This window comes from Melanostigma gelatinosum, assembly GCF_949748355.1.
Source record: "Melanostigma gelatinosum genome assembly, chromosome: 6".
Lineage (NCBI taxonomy): Eukaryota > Metazoa > Chordata > Actinopteri > Perciformes > Zoarcidae > Melanostigma > Melanostigma gelatinosum.
The window spans coordinates 15,336,935-15,357,840 of record NC_136639.1 but is presented as its reverse complement, the minus strand read 5'-3'; the positions used below and the strand labels follow the sequence as shown (position 1 = coordinate 15,357,840).

General features: G+C 41.9%; 1 protein-coding gene across 1 annotated transcript in view; it reads left to right on the top strand.

Annotated features, from left to right (window-relative positions):
* The window catches only part of pip5k1bb (phosphatidylinositol-4-phosphate 5-kinase, type I, beta b), a 31,227-nt gene that overhangs the window by 1,259 nt on the left and 9,062 nt on the right, over positions 1-20,906 (top strand). The window contains exons 2-7 of the mRNA XM_079269604.1: positions 9,199-9,297; positions 9,400-9,468; positions 10,272-10,402; positions 12,670-12,787; positions 15,393-15,545; positions 15,963-16,262. Of these exons, the coding sequence (XP_079125730.1) occupies positions 9,400-9,468; positions 10,272-10,402; positions 12,670-12,787; positions 15,393-15,545; positions 15,963-16,262 (771 nt within the window). The 5' untranslated portion in view covers positions 9,199-9,297. The remainder of the gene's footprint in view (positions 1-9,198; positions 9,298-9,399; positions 9,469-10,271; positions 10,403-12,669; positions 12,788-15,392; positions 15,546-15,962; positions 16,263-20,906) is intronic.

The window sequence follows — 20,906 nt, the reverse complement described above, 5'->3', positions numbered from 1 at the left end:
TAATTCAACTGTTGAGCTTGTGTGTATTTATGTAATTTACAAGATACTGAATTTTAGTAGACACAGTTATGGATGTGTGTGTCTGGGGGGGGTCAGAGGGTATTGCTTTGTGCAAAAGGAAGTTTTGACACGTTATGATGTGGTTTTCTCTCTGTTTCGAGAGGCATGCAAAACAGCCAGGATGGTCAGCTTTGCCGCAGAGGATGTTTGAAAGGGAAAACAGCTCATGCAAATCCCCTGCTCTCTCCTTGAGACCAACACCTGAGCTCCTGTGCTGTGCTGCCTGCTCTCCTGACACTGATATGTCGCTTGTCAGAGTGAGCTGCATCTGTGCATTATATAATATTTTACATCCGAGTGGCGGCACAGCACTGTACAGCCAAAACCTTGTCAACACAAATTATATTTTTTTCTGTGACTCTCTTGACGCTCTTGTTGGGCTTTTGCTGCAGTGGACCAGACTTTCTTAAACTGGTCATTATATGAATTGGACTGTTACTGTGAGCATTAATCGATAGCACTGATTCAAAGCAGAGGGGTGCTTTTTTAAAGCAAGCAGTTTATTGTTTTCCTGTGAAGAGGTAAGCAGTTACAATCTGTAAGGTATAGTCTTGTGATTTTGGGTCAAAGAGCACTCTTCCATGGGATCTCATAGGACCAAAACATCAGGCTTATGAGGCTCATTAAGAGCCGGTTACATAAGTCAGTGCCCTGAACAGTAGTTCTCAGCTCTCTCGCCCTCATTCCTGATAATGGTCTGACTGACCGATGTGCTTTGTGTCCACACACACGGGTGTGGCCTTATGTTGGGTCTTGTTACATTCGAGATGTTCTGATAAAAGAAATGTTGTGATAATGAAATCCGGCACCTCATAATGTTTGTGTGTGTTTAGTTTGACCTCTCTTCTTACTACACCCACTCTGATTGTCCTGTCTACAGTGCTGTACTCTGGCTCGAAGTGCTGATGGGCTACGTCCCAGTTGCAATGTAATGAAAGCATGACAGGAGTGTTTGTTTTCTTTCCAGACTTCGTCATATCAGGTTATTCAGCACCATGCCATTCTTTTCTTGTTGCCTGTCTCAGCTCACTTGTGGCAACCTTGAATCAGATCACTTTAGCGAGAGACATTTTGTTGAAGAATGAGATGTGAGATTATTTTGCCGGTGGTTTCCATACAGATTGTATAACACATTATATAAAAACAAAATGTGGCGTCCAACTTTGTAAGGACTTGGTTTTAATTCCTGTAGTGGACATTAGTTATTGAATTTCAGTTTTCTGTGATTTCACTAGTAGCAGTTATGAGTTGTCCAACAATACAACAAGTGGTTTGTTTTGTAGTTTCTGTTCTGTTGTGTGTTCTGCTGTTCTGTCATTTCAACAGTAAGTCAGTGCCAGGCCTTTAGGGGTTTATACTAATGATTACTTCTCTTATTGGTTAATCTATTACTAAATAAGTCATTGAGCCTTTACAATGTCAAACCAGCAAATATTCAATTCATACTAATGAAATAAAAAAGCAAGGATTTATGGTCTGTCTATCATGGATTTTGTGGCAGATATCATTTGTGAATAAAAACAAATCTGATATATTGGATATTTTTTAACATAAACACTCAACACAAACATTTGTGATGAAGAATTGTCTTCAAGATATGTACTCAGCACATTTTGTACGTTGAAAATTACTCTAGTCTGCAGTGGAAAAATGAATGGGGACACTGGCTCTACAGGATTTGTAATTTAGATATTTCTGTAATGCAAGGTCTTGTTTTCTTTAAACATAAATTTTTGGGACCTTTAATGAGTTTATTTAATAGCGATAGTGGACAGAATGGTCAAGCCACCCTGGAATTAAACCATGGACGCACTGCTCAGGATATTTACACTGATGAGGTGCATCCTAACCACATGGCTATCGTGTCAATCGACCTGATTCAACGTCTTGTTACTTGTCCGACACATGATGATAGTGACAGATATACTGATGAATCTGGGTTAAGCTAATATAGCCCGATATATTGGCCACATCATATCATCGACCAGGATCCACATTTGTGAAGCATTAACCTGTATGTTTGGTGTTTTTACTCGATGAATTAAATGATCAGTTTTGTCATCAAAATTGGAATTTAGTGTGAAGCAGTGCTGAATAAGAAGGTGCGTTGTAGCATAATACAGAGACAGGTCAGTGGGCAGTTTGACCCACATACGCTATTGAATGGATGAGGTTCAGCCTCCACACCTCTGTAAAGTTGTGTTGCACCACTACCTAAGCACAGCATGGGCTGCTCTTTCTCTGTTATCTTTTTTATTGTCCTTTCCTTTCATTGTCCAGGCTTCACTCATGTCAGCACATACCATATACTCATTCAGGACTTCATAATAACTGTTTTTGATTACAGTACTGTGATCAATGTTCACCCAGACGACATGAAATCGGTTAGAAAATGAAAGCTTCCCGATATTATTGTCCATAACAATGGAAAGTACGTAAACGATACGCCAGTTGTTACAAATAGGAAATGATTTCCTTAATTTAAAGTCACCCCTTTATGTTATTTGTTGAAATGATTCAGAAGAAGTATTATGTAACTGGGTCATTGAAGTAATTTCAAGTTTGTAATAGCTTCTCATGAAATTGTCTATCTGTAAAAAGATAGAATATAAAAAAGCTTAAATAAAAGCGTATAAACCGGTTCATTGATAGTGTAGATGAAACAAAGCATGATTGTTATTTTAATGTTAACTCCTTGAAAACAGCTTTTATGTAACCTCAGCTTTTCTTAGAATCAGTCAGTGGCCCTCCTTACAAAGAGGTATTACGTTGCCATTATAAGCTATCGCTGTCAATGTTTTTGGCTTTGCTCATGCTGAAAGTAAAAAAAGTCAAGTGAGTAATTAAAGGGCCACTCCACCGATTTCGAGTAAATGAGTTTGTTTAATGTCTTCTATAGCTATCTTAAAAATAAATCTTTGCTTGGGCTTTGAGACTACAGCTTTATTCAATTCAATTTATTTTATATAGCCCAAAATCACAAATCAGAAATTTGCCTCAGAGGGCTTTACAATCTGTACACATACGACATCGTCTGTCCCAGGACCCTCACATTGGTACAGGAGTTTATAACAAAACCTTTATAAATGCACCTTTAAGTGAAATTGTCTCAACAATCCTCATTCACAGCACCTCATGTAATTCTTGATGATGTGATCTGACCATTATTAGTCAGTCAAAGCCATGTTTTTGCAACACTGGCTTCCCTAACTTCATGTTTGTTCACAGATATGTTAATCTTGGGAAGTCTGTCAACAAATGCAAGTGTCAGGGTCTGTTAAAAATGCCCTTCATTTCCTGTACTTTGCAGCAGGTGAATCTGGATGCAGAGTTTCCCAGTATTATCGCTGTGATCTTAATGACCTCCGAAGGGGAATTCCCTCCCTACTTGGCCCCCGTAACATATTAGCACTAGCTTTTGAGAGGGTGAAAACATGTCCCAAAGAAGGCCTGCAGCAGTAATTGGCTGAGAATTGTGTTGGAGGGTAGCAGGCGGAGCAATAGGCTGGCAGCCCTGCAGGAATTCAAATTATTTGGAGGTTGTGGTGTTTGTTGTTGTTGTTTTGGCTCTGCCGAGCCCCCCATGGTACCCCTCCTACTTCCCTGCCCGGGTAAAGACATGGCTTGCAGAGGTCCACTCAGGGGACCCAAGGGTGCTAGAGTGAGAGAATGTGTACGAGAAATGACAGCAAGACATAGGCGGATGAAAGCAAACAAGTGTGAATGAAATTCCACGTCTTTTTCTTACGCAGGCTGTGACCTTCGATCAATAAAGACAGGGTGATCTAATTCCATTTTACCGTCACGATATACCACTTATGAGAATAATAAACACTGTCAGTTGCTACCAAAGCGATATGCAGGCAATAAACCTGCCTGTGACCCTTGTGGCTTAAAGTAGAGTAGAGGACCTTTGGACTTCAGGGCCATGTAAATGAAGCTGGGCTTCAACTCGCTTTTCTTCTCTTCATTGTCATGTTTTCCAGTGGCTGAGGCTAGTTTACGTAGATATCACTGGTGGTTGAATATAATAAGCCTGCTGTAATAAGTCCTTGTCTCACGCTCAGAGAGTGTAGCTGTAGTGTATCGCTCCATCAGGGCTGCCTCTCTCTTCCTCTGTGTCGTAAGAGAACATCGTCTCTGTTTTCCCTCAATATACTCATCTCTATGTTTCTCTCACCCAGCTCCATTCCCTCAGTTGAATCATGTGACTCTCTGGACACAGTGGGTGACCTCCTCCTCACTGATTTTCATGCAGAGTGGAACTAGAGTGAGACGCGCTCTGAATTACAAATACACAGGCCGAGTCCTCTCCCTGGGTTTCTTGCATTCATATTGTCTTAGAGAACACAATATATACATTTTCTTGCTCTTTATCCTCTGATTATGTACTTGTGTTTACAGTGATAGTGCTTTTTTTCTTTTCTGTTCTGCTTAGAAAACTACGTGCCTTGACTTAGTCTTGCACGTCAATATTACCAGGTAACTAACTATTTAAAAACTATCGCTCTCTCTCTCTCTCTCTCTCTCTCTCTCTCTCTCTCTCTCTCTCTCTTCCCCCCCCATCCCACCTATTGTTTCTCTGTATTTGCCGCTGCTAAAAGGTCAAATACCATCAATATTTGAAATGTACATTTAGTTGGTGATAGTTGTTTGGCCAGTGGTATATCTCACACTAAAACAAGAACTCAGATTGAGTATTATCAGTACACACTGTGCTGTGTGTGATGATGCTTGTAAAGAATTCCCATTCCTTGCACTTATAATATGCTTCACCTTGCAGCATCATGTTCTGATGCAGCTAAAACGTTTGACCAAAAACAGTCTTTTCATTTGGTGCTGCCCTTTGGCCAAACTTACATTTTTGCCCCTCTAGTAGTAACAGCGAAGTTGTCTCCACATTGTGAATCGAATCAATCAAACACCCACATGGGCTGCCTGTGTGGCTAAACAGTTTGTCTTGTTTATATACATATAGTCTCCTCATACACTCACACAGCTGCAGTGCTGCATGGTGCCTGGTGCATGCAGGCAGACTACTCTGCAGCACAGCTTGTCTCTCTCAGAGGAATGATGAAAACAAACACAACCCCAGAGGATACGGGGAAATATGGAACAGAAGAACGCACCAAAAAAAAGTCCAAAATATACCTGCTTGCTGTTTTACTGCCTCATTTACTGTGGGGACATTACAATGTGCACATTTGCTTTGTGTGTGTTTGTGTTTTTTGATTGCCTGTTTTATATCTTTGTCATTGATGAGCAGGTATTTCTGCTTGACTGAACATTTCACAATGAAAGTGTTAGTCTCTTCTCTATCCCCCTCAATCTGTTTGCCCCCCCCCCCCCACCAAGCATTTTTTCACTCCTCTGCCTGTCACACTTTTTGTCTGTGAGCAAAACACAGTTCATTGTTGAAATATGTACAAAGGCCAGGGTAAAGGTTAAGGTGGTAAAGTACTACATGTTGTTTATTTTGTACGACTGATTGTTTCTGCTTGGCTGGTGGAGGGGAGTCCACACGTTAGATGTTTGCGTCCCAGCCATATGAGTCATAGAAGAACATGACACATTTCGGAGAAGCAACTATTTTACACGGTTGGGGTAACTAAGCCACTTATGTACTCCCACTGACACACCAAAGTGTTTACACAAGGCCGCAGAAAGACTCCTGCTCCACACCATTCAGCCTTGTCATGTACAGTACTTTTTGGGAAATTTTGTATTTTCATGGATTTATTTAAATATAATTCAGTTATACTTCATCAATCAGTTATTTCATCTGTTAGTTTAACTTTTTTTTTTTTTTTATCATGTTGACCGAGTTCCTAAAATATGAACAACAATGCAGCTGAACAAGTTTTCTGAGTCAATTGTTGCTTGGGTGGAGTTTCTGTGAGCTGTAGTTAAGCATCAGAGCAGTTAAGTCAATGAAGCCGATCCCCCGTAGGCCGAGCTAAGCTGACTCCCCGTGCATCTTCTTGATTGTATCCATCCAAATCCAGATATCTGTGCTGATCTAACGTCTCACAGTCGGGGATTGTGAAGGTCATGGAAGCCCAGCAGACCAGCCCTCAGCGCTCTGCATTGCTGGTCTGCTATTGATTCTCCATTATGTCTCCAATCTGCTGCTGTAATCTAATAGTATCTGAAGTAAGCAGAGCAAAGAGGAACCGATGTGTAGTATCTGTGTCCTGGTGAAAGAAACTGTGTGGGAGCCTCCTTGACTGAATGCCTCTCAGCCGTGGTGTCATGATCTTTTTTGAAACTGGTTGTGCTCTACTGTGGATATTTCTGTTCCACTTTTGTCACTTATTGCAAAGAACCAGGTCTCCCTATAGGAAGAGATCATTATTTGTATGTATGTAAACAGATATGTGGCATCGTTGAGTAGGCTGCCTGATTACTGCTTTAATTGTACTATCGTTACCTTGCCTCCTGAGACCAGGGAGGGAGTGTTACCACGGCTACTTACACGTTTTTCGACAGTTCAGATGCATTGGAGCTGCATTTTTATCATACCAGACGGCCTATGTCTGCTCTCAGCAACGCATATAGCCGGGACTGCTTGGCTACAGTGTGGCTATTTGACTTGCACAGGAGCTTAATAGCACCCTTGGCAACATCCCTGAAACCATGGAGGAGATATGGCATGAGAGCCAGTGTTTGATCTGCACTTAAGTGTGTTTGTTTGAAGGGTGGTAGAGTTTCTGACAATAGCGTGTGGACGAGCGGGAAGAGAGTTTCTTGAGGACAGAGAGACTAACGTAGAGAAGAGCAAAGTTTATTTCATAGAAGAAGTCACAAAGCTCTTTACAAGGAAAGATGAAGTGATTTGAAAAGTGTTGTCCAAGTCTGGGTTTTGTCAAAGACACAGTCACAGGAAGAGCTGGGGTGAGTTTTTTGTGTTTTTAAGAAACATTTTTACTGGACAGTTGCTTCTTCTGTGTACAGTGTATGTGTTTGTGCGTGAATTCCAAACTGTGTGAAATGGAAATGGAAATATTTGTTCTCATTCAATCCATTTTTTTTCTCTAGTCTACATTGTGCAGACGTAGTTTAAACACACAACGTGTGGAGTCTTTAGGATCTCGTTATACTTTCACAAAGTCGCATAACTCAACCCCTCTACACAGGCCAGGTCTAGATGGTTTTCATTCAGATTTAGACTTTGATGTACAGAGTTTCCTTGTTATTGATCAGTTGTGTAATTTTACTGTTTTGGTCCTCACCCAGACCACAAAACATTCACAATCTACCAGAGGTGTTGATTTGACATTGAAAATGCATGCAAAGATGCAATTTTACGGCTCTCAGTAATGTAATTGTGACTCGCAACACAGCATCGTTTTACATATGTGTAACAGTGTTGTCCTGTAAGATGGTATGTGCAGGGAGGGTGTTTGACAGTGGTAAGACACGGCTGATTATTGATCATCCATCCATCCATTTTCATCCTCATGTCCAACCATCTGTCTGCCTCTGTTTTGTTGAGAGGTGAACAACAGATCTGCTGTTGCTCACTGCAGCTGCGGGCCCATCATGGATTGTTCTAGAAACAGTCAGTTGGCGCACCGGCTGGGTTGTGGGGTCAGGTGAGAGAGGGAGAGAGGGAAAGGGAGAGAGGGAGAGAGGGAGAGAGGGAGAGAGGGAGGGAGAGGTCCAAACAATCCCTTTTAACACTGACGCTCAGGCCAGTACTGAGCAGAGAGCCAGAGAGGCCGGGAGGCTCATTAACATTCCTCAGGTTCAGAGCACTCAGCCAGTCCTACAGTATGATGGCTCAGGTGGACCAACACCTCATTGCACAGTGGTGAAGATAAATAATCTCATTAATTTCTAGCTACACAGCTAAAGGTTGATAATAGGATTTTCCAGTTCCAGTCACACAAAATCATACGACAAAAATGATCTCTGATGTTTTGTGTGACCATATGTACCTTCCAAATATGGAAACACAAAGCTATACTGGATACTATTATTTGACAGGTGATAGAGAAGGTTTGAATTATGCATTGACCCAAAAAAACAAAAACAAATATCTGTAGTTGGGAGTTGTGCTTCCAGCTAAAATGGATCCGCATTGGTGTTGTCTCTTGTTTATAGCAACAGAAGAGCTGGTGCACAGATTAGGACCCAGTCTGGAGATAAGAGTTCCGTGTCTGGTACATTCCTTTAATATCTGAATCAGTGTGTGTTTGTGTGTGTTTGTGTGTGTCCTCGTAGTATCTGAAGACACACTTCTCATTTTGAAGACTATTTCTAATCATGGCTACAACATATTTGGTGCATTTGTTTTAGATTTGCAATAGATTCTGATTTGATGGGGATGTGATTGCTGGTCACAGAGCAGGTGACAGGAGGACATGGCGGCGCAAGCGCAGATGAAGCAGAGCGATTTTTGGCTTTGAGACCTGCAGGTGACAAGAGCGTGACAGGGAGTGGTACAGTAAAATTCATGGAGAACATATGAGGAAATGATACAGTCTGTTTTTTTGTGTCTCTGTAAGGACATGGATCACTTTCAGCCCAGGGCTACACCTCATTCATACACACTCTGCAGCTCTGCTTCTTTATGAGGTGTTATTTATCACCACCCTTCCACACACACACACACACACACGCACACACACACACGGCCTGGAATATGGAAGGAATTACCAAAATAAAGAAGTCAGAGATTAGAAGGAAGGAGGAAGAAGGTGCCAGTAAATTATAGTGTGCTTTCTACGTCTGTACAGTTCGATTTCAGGATTGTATTGTTCTCCAGAGCAAGGCTAATAAGAAGAGTTGGGATGGTTACTAAACACACACACACACACACACACACACACACACACACACACACACACACACACACACATATGGAGGCCAGTTTAACAGTGAAAGTTTAGAAATAGTAGAAATGAATTGCCTTTGCTTTCAGGCAGAGATTAACAGAAGAGTGATTGCATTTAAGTGGCCTCAAACTTATCACAGTTAATCAAGGTCTTTTTGCTGCTGGACATGTTCCATCCCATCCTCAGTCCCATCTTGACTTGGATCAGCTTCGTTCAATGCAGAGGCTGTGGGCGTTTTTTTGCCCTGTTTTTTTATTATTATTATGTAATAATAACCCGTGCGTCTGTTCTCTTGCAGAGGGTCCCCTGGCAGATCCGAGCCTGCTGATGTTGGCTGACAATCAAGAGATGTTTCCCTGATTGCTGTTTTGTCGGGCACAGCTTTACATTCGGCAAGGTAAGTTTATGCTTTTTACTTTTTCAGTAATTTATGATGGAAATAGCGATTTTAAGTTGTCACATTAGCACCAGCAATTTCACTTTTTACTTTCCCTTTCAGATGTCTACCTCTACAGAAAATGGGATGGGAGGGCCTTGGAGCACAAGCAGAGAGAAAACATACAAAAAGGTAAATAAGTATGACTGTTCATACAAGAGCTTAACTGCGTATGGTTTTATTTTCCTCTTAAGATGAACGTCAATCTGCCTCCACAACATTTAATTTGGAATGCTGCTGTTTAGAGCCAAAAAGACCAAAATGATTTTACTTCTGAGCCTGAGAGTCACATGAGTCCTTATAAATGTCCTTTTCCAGCACATAATGTCCTGACCCCTGCCAGGGCCGGCTGCCAGAGATCAGTAAAGTGCTGGTCACACTTGTTTCCTTTCCTTTAAAAAAAAAAAAACCCAGATTCAGACGTCACTGCTCATGGCAGCATTTCTTAAGACGTCACCATTAAAGGACTGTACACAACGGCTACTGCTGTTTCAGTTTGGGACTTAGCAGGTCTTTTTGTGTGTTTATGACCCAGCCTTTTTAGGGTTTTAAGGTGTTAGTGTGGAATACATTCCACAAAACTGTACTATACAGCAGCACACTCTTTCATGGCTTGTACAGAATATGCATGCTAATTTAGGAGTTTGGCAAATGAATGGATTATTTCTGCTAATAATATGGTAAAAAGGTTTGTTTCTACCTGCATATGACATTTGCCGGAGCAAAGAACTCCTATATTTCCGTTGTACTCCCATTATTTCTCATTAATTCCTATGGAAAGTTTCCACCTTGAATCTTGCCAGACATTTGCAACCCTCGTTATCACTCTCAAGCTTCACATTTACAACCATTAGTGAATTCAATGAGGATAACAGTGACAGTATGATATAACAGCCTGACTAATGGGTTGTTTTCTCTTCTATGTTCCCATTTAGACTCCGTCATCGGCCTTGAAGGGGGCCATTCAGCTCGGTATTGGCTACACAGTGGGCAACCTCACCTCCAAGCCTGACAGAGATGTGCTTATGCAAGACTTCTATGTGGTGGAGAGTGTCTTTCTGCCCAGGTCAGTGCTGTGTAGTGTCAACCCACACAGACGTACGTTTGTACTAGTTATACGTTTAAACGTGTGAGTTAATTGATTGGCTCATTGTCGTTCAAAATGGCAGCCAGACATAAGCTCAAGTTTATTTGGTCTACAAGAGCCAGTGAATCGGAGGACATAAAAACAGATTATGTGTAGGTGGAAACAGGCGGCTCTTTTGCTGAGACAATTTCCTGACACTGCAAAGTGAATGAGTGGAAAGCAACTTACGACTAAGCTTTTTTGTCTGTCTGCCCGCTCAAATATATGTCTTGGTCTTGCACCAAAGACATTTAAAACTATTATTAATCTTGCTCAGTGGAAACTGCAAGCACTGTACATCTAGTCCAAATAAATTATTGCTGCTACCACAAACTGCAACCGTCATCATTTATCAACAAAGTGAATTCTGGTAGTATAAGTCGTGATGATAACTGTGAAATCCGCTTACCTCTTACTGCCACAGTGCGAAACATATGTCAGTGTGTGTGGTCATCTCAGGCTGTCTTCACAATCACATCATCAGCTTATAGAGACATTTGACACAATCCAAAACAGACCCAGGAATTCTTTGAGAGTGTGACTCATGTATTCACACATACATTAGTGCAGGGTTGATGCTCGGACACATACTGCAGTTATCAGTCACCTACCAGCACCAGTCTCACAGTAGAAAATACAGTTTAATTTCATGTTACCTGAATGGGTTAATTCTTTTCTATTCAAAAACATGCTTTGTATGTTTTATCCTGAAAAACATGCAATGATTCCTGCAAAAACAAATGGGTGAGAATCAAGCAACGTGTGTTCTTTGGTTGTTTTTCTGTCTGTGGCCAAATAAATGGATCATCCCAGACTGTTTACTCTAAAGCTGCAGGAAGAGGATTGGAGTCTAACAAGGAAATACTTTGTGGTTTACCTTTTGAGATGCTGCACCCGGATATGCAAACTCATAATGGTTCATGCAAACCTGGCCTTGGCACGCACACAGACATTTTACTGCTCATCAACCAAACCAAAACATTGCTCTTGGTTTCTGCGTCTGCCCGACAGAGATGAGTATCAATCGTTCAAAGCTTGCTTCTTATATCATCCTCAATCTGCACCCAACGTCAAGCCTTTTCACATGTCTGTGAAATACAACTAAAGTTGTAGATATCTTCAGCGCCAGCTTTTCATAGGGAAAGCCAACTGAATTAAAAAAAATCAAGGTTAGATGGTTAGAGAAAAAAGATAATTACACAAGACGCAACAAACAAAACACACACACACACACCTACAGATGGCTCTCTGATTAGATTGCGTGAAATATTTCCAGGTGATCTGTCTTGTTAAATGGTTTCCATGCGAGGCGTATGTTACCATCACGCACTGTCAGTCATTGATGAAAGATAATTGTTGTATCCTTCACACACTAAACAGAGCAGTCGGATTTCATTGTGGAGTAATCACAGGTATCGTGTTACACAGCAGAGCCTGACTGTTCCCTGTATCGCAGTACTGAATATAGCACCAGCATAAAACAGCAAAGCAGCAGCCTCTTTACCCAGAAACCCATCCAAGTCCTTTGAATATTAACCAGATTGAGATGTGCCCTGGAAAATACATCTCTTTATTAACCCACTTCTTGTAGCTTTAGGCTCAGTGCGGTTGCTTTACGTCATGAAAGACTCGACGGCTGACTCATTTTAACCTTATCAGACATGCTTACTCCTGTGTCGTTGTGTTCCCCTAGGACACATGTCTTTGTCAAAGCCCGTTTCAGAATGTCAGGTTTTAAGGTCCAGTCAAATCAACCAAAAAATGTAGGTTATTTTGTGTGTTTGCTGCTTTCTATTTCCACCTTTTCCCTCTCTCCCTCTCAGAGTCAAGGCTCATGTGTTGTGTGGTATTGTTTACATCAGTCATCGGAGCCACCTTCAGTCTCCAGGCAAAGAACTCTAGACGGGCCAGATTGTCACCACAATACTGGTGAATCTGGGTTCCCAGAGATGACTTTACTGAAGCCTGTTCATGCATGAGTGGAGCACATTACAAGGGCCCACTGATACACTTATTGGAGTCAATTGCCCGCGTGCAAAGATTAGGTGTTGGGGTTCACTTTCCCGCCTGGTGCTGCCTTGGTTGGAGAATGACTTAAAGGTTTTCTTAACCCCACCTTTTTTGAATGAGTGTTGGAATGATGTATCTAATGAAACAATATATGCTCTTGTTTCCTGCCGTGGTTGTTTGTTCATTTCACATCCCAGTGAGGGAAGCAACTTGACCCCAGCACATCACTATCCTGACTTTCGCTTCAAGACCTATGCCCCGCTGGCCTTCCGCTACTTCAGGGATCTGTTCGGCATCAAACCAGACGACTACCTGGTAAGACTAAAACCTAGCTGAGACGTAACTGGTTATTGTTTATTCCACCTTCACACCAGTCATAAACTCATAATCCAGTCCTCATGTCCCAAAAGAAGCATTCACATCGTACAGCTTGAGTGAGACACAATGAAACATTAGAGAACCGTACCCTTTATGAGTTTTACCCAGGACAAATGACTCAAAGCAATAGTTTGATGTTTTGGGAAAGTGAACTCTCCACTCGTTGTCTGGCCAGGAAATCACTTCCAAGAAATTGTCCCACAAATAACCCCACGTAAAATCACAAATTGTAGCTGCCAGCTCGCTGTAGCTTCATAATTAGTGGAGAAACATGTGAGTGGTATCAATCTTATCTCTCGACAAGCAAGTGAATATGCATAGTTCCCTCCCTATTGCTTTAAGTAGTTCTATTTATCACTGTGCCAAAAACAACACATTTAACATTGTTGAAAACGTGTCTGGTTCAAGCGTACGCTATACTGAACCACACACACTTTATTTCTGCTCGGTCCACATGAGTAGTTGAATCTGATTTTGTTCCATTGTTTCTATGTGTGCAAGTAAGTAAATACAAAACGTAAATTGACCATTGCACCCAGAAACGAGAGACATTTCTATTGAATTACTTCCCATTGACTGAACACTAATCTTCCACCTCAGTGCGTACTTAATAGCCATCAAATTCAACGTGTATTTGATCGAGTAGTGGGCGGGTAATGCCGCACACCAGCTGTGCAGGGGAGAGACAGGATGGGAGGATAAAGTCAAGGCAAACCATTGGGGTGGTGGAGATATTGGAGGTAATGACTGACCTAACAGAGTGTGTCCTCATTACGATTTAACCAGCTCCCAGAGCTGAATGAAATCAGTTGATTCTGTGATTTCCCTGCTCAATCAAAGACACAAACGCGGGCCGAGAAATAGCAAGATTGTTTATTAAAGATGTTCAAACACCCCTGTCAAGTCCTTCATTTATGTGCTCTACATGCCATACTTTATGTTGGCGTAATGTGCTCCTCATCAAAGAGTATACTGTACCTTGTTGCCTATTCATCCTTACAAACCAAACAAAATTAGAGTTTGTGTAATCTTGTTTGGGCTTCATCATGTTATGTTGCCGTTTTCCTTTCGTAAGCCTTTCAAAACCCCACAAGCTACATTCTTGTTTTTGAATGCCAAATTAATTTCTGCATAAGTGAAAGACAAAGGGCTCTGGAAGCGAGACCAAGGCGAAATGTAACTTAAAGGCAGCAGAGGGAGGATGGCAGGAGGCACAGTAGCTTAGAGAGGATGTGCTAAAGATTGATCTCCTTGAGATGATGATGATTCGTTCAGACAGAGGCTACAGCAGAGTCTAATTGAAAGAGAGAACACACACACGCACAGTATCCTGAATGCAAATGCAACAAACCACGGATGTGTTTGTGCTAGTAACTCAACGTGACTGCAAACGGTCATCAGTGGAGGGGTCTCTGGAGAGGTAAGCGGGTGCCTCCAGTGTTGCTCCGCTGAACATGTTGCTCTCATAACGCACTGATTTACATCCAACATTGCTCTTCAGTTGGCTGCTCTCACAGTCTCTCCCTCACAAGTTGATTGCCACAGTGGGATGAAGGCCCTGGATCTGTTCTGCTGTTGTATTGAGAAGCAGCACAAGCAGTAATTGCTCCTTATTACCGCTCGGCTTCTGTTCATGTCCGTGTTAGACAGTTTGCCTGTTTGTTAGCAGCAAGAGTCAAATGTCAGGAGATCTTGTAAACATTTGGCAGATTAGTCATCCAGATGTGACAGAGATCTGGTTATTCTGCAGTTCTCATTGCAACTCATCAGTGTGTTGGCACGATAAAAATAAAATTGACAGAGACTCTCTTTCATTGACACACTGGACATTACACAGCCAACGGTATGAGGACAATCATGCACTTTTGTGTGGATTTGCTCTGGGGCTGTTTTTATGAGTTGGCCCATTAGTTTTAACTAAAGGAAATGTCAATGCTACAGCATGTAACTACATTTTAGACAACAATGTGTTTCCCAATTTGTGGCAATCGTTTTGGGCAAACCCATTCCTGTTTCAACATCACAGCGCCTCTATGAACAGAGTCAGATGCGTGTAGAAATGGTTTTCTGAGTTTGATGTGGAAGAACTTGACTGGCCTGCACAGAGCCTTGACCTAATACCCTTCTCTCACCTTAATGGTTAATTCCAACAGGCCAGGCTTGATCGCCCAACATCAGTGTCTTACCTCATTGATGCGCTTGTGGCCAGGCTCCAAAATGGGTAGAAAGCCTTCCCAGCTATTATAGCTGCATATTGATGTTTTTCAAATTATGTTGGTTTTGTTGGCCGCATAGTGTAAGCAGACACTAAAAAAGAAACATGTATCTGATCAGAAACCTGGTGCTTTTGTACCCCAAGAGATGTTTTTCTTCCACCACAAAAAAAACCAAAAGATGTCTGTTGTGTCTCATCTTATTATAGTCTTGTGTGTTTAGAGCTGTTTATGTCTGGATATGTTCCAAGTGGAGCTGTTTTCTTGAAGTTTGACAACTGTTTCATGTAAACTATTCAACTGTTTTGTGTATGTTTTTTCTTCCTCAGTACTCTCTCGTAAATGAGCCTCTGATTGAGCTGACCAACCCGGGGGCCAGCGGCTCTCTCTTCTACCTAACCAGCGATGACGAGTTCATCATTAAAACCGTCCAGCACAAAGAGGCCAAGTTTCTCCAGAGGTTACTGCCTGGATACTATATGGTGAGTCACTTCCAGTTGATTCATGAGGTCTCCAGCACTTAGTGAGGTGGCAGAACTACACGTCTGAATGTTGAAGTCTAGAACACTCCGAGGCTTGAATTTGAGTAGATCACTCGTCAGATGCTTAGGTGGCATAAATCAGATGCAGTGAACGTTTTCATGAGCTCAAGCTGTAGGGCACCATCAGATTGAAAAGCATCTCAGTCAAGGGGATGGAGGACAAGCTGGATGCATGCACAGAAGTCAGACATTTGATCATTTTGCTCACTCATTCATATCACTTAAATATATTCTAAGACCACCTGCGCTCATATTGGCTGTCACTTCACAATTCTTTAGACTGTAGAAGATAAATTATCCAAGAAGCATCAGTGAAATATGATCGTAATAAAAGTCGAGCTGTCTTTCACATCACAGAATCTGAACCAGAATCCACGCACACTGCTGCCCAAATTCTACGGACTGTACTGCATCCAGTCTGGAGGCATCAACATCCGACTGGTGGTAATGAACAATATGTTGCCGCGCTCCGTCAAAATGCACTACAAATACGACCTGAAGGGATCCACCTACAAGAGACGAGCGTCCAGGAAAGAGAGAGAAAAGGCCTGTCCGACCTACAAAGACCTGGACTTCCAGGACATGCATGAAGAAGGGCTTTACTTTGATGCAGAGACATACAACAACCTGATGAAGACCCTGCAGAGAGACTGTCGGGTAGGTGGTTTTAGCAGTGTGTGGAGCAAGTGATTTTCTATATGCATGCTCATTCTTGTCTCTCTCTCTCTGCTCATTGGACTTTTCTTTCATTGGACTGCAACAGGAATGCCACTGTTATTCCATAAGAGGATGGTGTACAACAAACAAGGAAGTCTAGGATCAAGTCATTTTTGTTTCATTATCAGAATATTTTCCTCAAAAGGCCATTTCTGTTGAATTCTCATGCCTCTCTTTCCTTTGTTAAACATTTTGACCTGTGTATCAGAGCTTAGAGCAGATTGCTTTAAACCTGGGATCCACTGAAGTGAAGGGCGATAGCTGTGGAAAGGATGTCACTGACCTCTTCTTGTAACAGAGTATGGAAGCTTAAACCCTCTATGAATTATTTACATCGTGTTCCAGTTCGGGACAGTGTGTGCACATCTTAGATGGCACAAAATGTCATTTTTTATTTCCCATGTGTTTGTCAGTAGGACTGCTGTGTGTTTCCACTGTGTGTTCAGTCTAAGCTCTCAGTTTGCACTGGGCTTTGTTCTGCCATCTCTACGCTGCAATGTTTCAGTACATGACAGCTCTCCAAACACTGAATGTGATTAAGACATGATCCTGGTAGCGTGAGAGACTCAGAGCTCGAGCCAAAGATAGTCCTCCGGTCTAAAGGCTTTCATTCTTCCCTAATTTAATGCAGAGGCAGGAGACCTGTCTGCTGGAGGGGGATATTTGGAGTTTAATAGGAGACATAATGTGTGTGATCCACCAGTACCTCCCTGCTTTTAGAGGCATGAATATAAACAGCGTTCAAAATCAAATATCTGAAAATAGCCCAGACTTAATTTCTGTCTTTCTACATTGCATCAGTGTGAGAGAAATTGTTTGTGAAAACAGCCCAGCAGTAGAGACTAAAGGACCATGTACAATACATTTTCAGGTTTTGCTGACGTGTTTGTGGACCACAATTGTAGGCAAGGAATAAGCCTCCAAGCTTTAAAAGGCAAAGGAACCAGAACAGAAGAGCTGAATTGCTGATTGGCTCGTCAAACTGTGGAATAATTCTCTTGGGCTGGTGCATGTTTGTGCAGTGACATTCCTACTCTGTTGTTCTTAGTGTAGACAAGGTGGATAACCTCTTGGGATAGCTTTATGGCTGATGCCAATGTTACTTCCAGACACTGATTTAATGTGTTTTACCCTCATGGTGGCTGGTTTATCATTGGCTTTACAGCCTAAAGCCCCTCGTGTTGTAATCCCATTTGTTCTGCTTGACATACAGTAACTGCACACACACACACACACACACAAACACAAATTATACACACGGCTTCTCCGTAGGGTCAACGCTGTGATATTTAACGTGGAATCTGACCAAGATCTTACAGATGAGGCCCAGAGACGTCCTGCTGGGCTCGTCCAACCTGACAGACCTGGCAACCCTGCATAGCACCATTTAGATAACTTAATTGCTTCCATTAAACCAGCCTCAGGTTAAATGTTTAAATTATTCGGTGTTATCAACAACCGTGATTGATGGAGCATGGAACGGAGTTAGCGGCAATGAACAGTGTGTTGCTGTAGGTCCATTGAGATTTGCCTGTTAGGCAACAGAGCTCTCTTCTATTCTGTTCTCAGCGCTACTTTTCTTTGTGTGTTATCAGATAGAAAATGTAACTCTACATGAGATGACTTTCGTTTCAGTAAATCTTCTGGTTCTGCCACACTTGTTTGTAGTTTAGTGTTTCTTCTTGGGGAAAGTGGAGTATCCTTCCAGGAAAGGTGTGTCAACAACTTGTTGCTGTTCCAGCCCTTTAACAGTATCTTGATCACAAACATGGGTCTTGTGATGTTGGGTTCGAGAAAGATTACCAGAAATAGAGAGGAATTTTAAGTGATCTCCTCGGGTGAAGGCTCTCTCATCATCGTTAGCCAATATGCTGACTTTGTCCATGTCCTCTATTTTCTTTTTAAGTGACATTCTCTACTCTTGCTAAGTCAGTATTTCCGTGAACTAACAAACTGACATTTGTAAAAGTCTGTATCTGGTCGGAGCACACCTGCTCACATACCTTGAAGCATGCTGGGCTGTGACTTTTGCAAATATAGTCTGCTGCGATTGCAGTCTGCCTTTTAATTCCTGGACAACTTTATGTTTTTCTTGGAGGCTAAATTCAGTGTTTGGTGTCAAAATGTCGATGTGAATTGTATCCTTCATCACCGACACGCCTCATAACACAGAAGACAGACCGTTTTTTCTCCTTGAAGCACAAACATGTATTCGCTTTCCCATCTTTCGTTACATTTTCTTCCCTCTGCATCAATTCTTCTCTTCGTGGACATTTTGGGATTATTTGTCAATCATTTTCAACTCAATCACTTGTTGGAAAACCGCTTTACGGGCTGTTGCCTCTCCTGTCCACCTGTTGTGATAGTTTTAATGTCGGCACACAGACAAAAAAAAAATATATATATATATGTCTTTTTTTGCTGGCGGATTCGTGGGCCACATAAAATGACGTGGCGGGCCTTTAGTTTGACATGTCTGCACTAAGGCCTCTATGTGCCACATATTGCATGGATAACGTACATGGTATGGCATGTATATCTGTATGTAAGTGAGGCTGTTAAGCAGCTGCTGTGCTGTACAGCTTGTTATTGTCATGGCTTCCTGCTTTCGCCTCCTGAGCGGGAAGCAAAGTGCCCTCTAAGCAGAATCGCTGTCCATTTCCATGAGTAAGCAGCTAACCCCCGTCACCCCAGTTGAGGCTGCGGACCAAAACACAGAGGAGGGGGCGGCACAAGCTAAGCAACAGGGGGGTGAAGGGTGTGGGGGAATGAGGAAGTGGACGGTTGTCCAATAAAAGTACATGTGGTGAGGCCTCTGAAACATGTTTCTTTTTGCTATTTTTCCAGAGCTTGGAGTGTTGGGAATTCTGTTTCATAGGAGTGTGGGGGGTCAGAGTTGAGTTGAGTTGAAGCAGAAAGGGATGAGACAAAGAGGAGGATGAGTAATGTGTTTGAGGGAATCAGACATTTCTGTTATGTGGGACACTGCTAGGGAAACACGGGGTACATTTTCTTCCCTTAAGTCTACTCTCTCCATTACTCTGCAGCTCCCCTGATACTCCCCAAATGCCAAAACAACACAAGGCATTCATAATTCATGTTGGACTCTACTGTACAGAGAGAGCGAGACAGAGAGAGGGTTTATTGTTGAGTGAGTGTGTGTTTGTGCCGTTGCTGTGCGTGTGTGATTTGACGAGACGGACATCAGGGTGGTATTGCTGCTTCTGATGATGTCAAGCTGCTGAGACACTGATGTTAACAGCATGTTGAGACCTCGTCATGTTTGGGGAAAACCCAGGCCAAATGACATCTACGTACCGTCATAACTCTGTTTGAGAATTCATGAAACAGGAGTCCTTTCATTGCATGCACGAAAAAGTGCAGAAGTAATGATTCAGACAATGAAGGCATGCATTCTTGGACAATAATGGTTGCATAGCAGCCAGTGTAGCCAATCATAAACAATCATTTACTGTATGGCTCCCCCTCTTCTCAACCTTGGGATCCTGTCACAACAATGGCTTCTCTCAATCTCAGCAGCAGAAAACCAAGGCCCTGGCCTTGTAGTCAGAAGTAAGTAAGGCTTCAACAGGATCCTTAACCATGTTCATAAACATGGCTGTTAATTACACAGGTCTTCAACTAATAATCAATTTCATAATTGCTTAACCTGCTGATTATTTTCTCTATTAATCAACTAATTCCTTGGTCTATAAAATGTAAGCAGATAGTGAAAAACTGCAGCCAAAAGTTTAGCTTTCTTGTTACAAATGAAAAGCAAAAGATATTAAGTTTACCATCAGAGAAAAAAACAGACAAAAAAGAAAAAGCAGATGATTTTTGCATTTGCGCTGAGGAATTGTCTTAAATAACTTGATTATCGAAATTGTTGCCTATTAGTTTTCTGTCGATTGATTAATCAATTGTTTAAATGAGCATTGCAGCTCTTTAAAGATCTTCATACCACCTTGTAATGTGACTTATTGTATACTTTCATTCATGTATAATCTAATTTAATCTTATCCAAAAACTAATTTATTGTCCTCGGTTTATGTTCACAGTGTCAGAGAGAATGAACAGACACAGAAAGAGAGTGCATTTTAAATTGTTTTAAAACTACATTTTTAGAGTTGTAATGAGGTTTTAGGTAGGAACAACATCTATAATTAAGTAATACAACATTCATGAACTGTAGATGCACACTGTAGCAGAGACATTCCTGTGATATATACCCGGGGTGAGTGATCCAGCAAGCTCACAAAAGGAGTATAAGACGCTCTGTGTTCTTTTCCACAGACAGCCACAGCTTTAGGAAAGCTTGCTGTGTATTAGTGTCACTGCAAAGTGGGGCACACCAGTGAACACTATGGGGAGCTCGACATCCCCAATGGCACAGAGATAGACAGGTGGAGGACTGCTTCAGGGGAATATACTGAGAAACATCAGAGATTTGTTGAAGATCAGGGGATGCTGTGACGAAGCTCAATCCCAACAGAAGTGCGAGGATTAGCCTTTCCCATTCACTGTGAAAAGAAACGAGAGCAGAGGGACCCAAACACTTAGCTGCCATCCCTAAGAATCAGT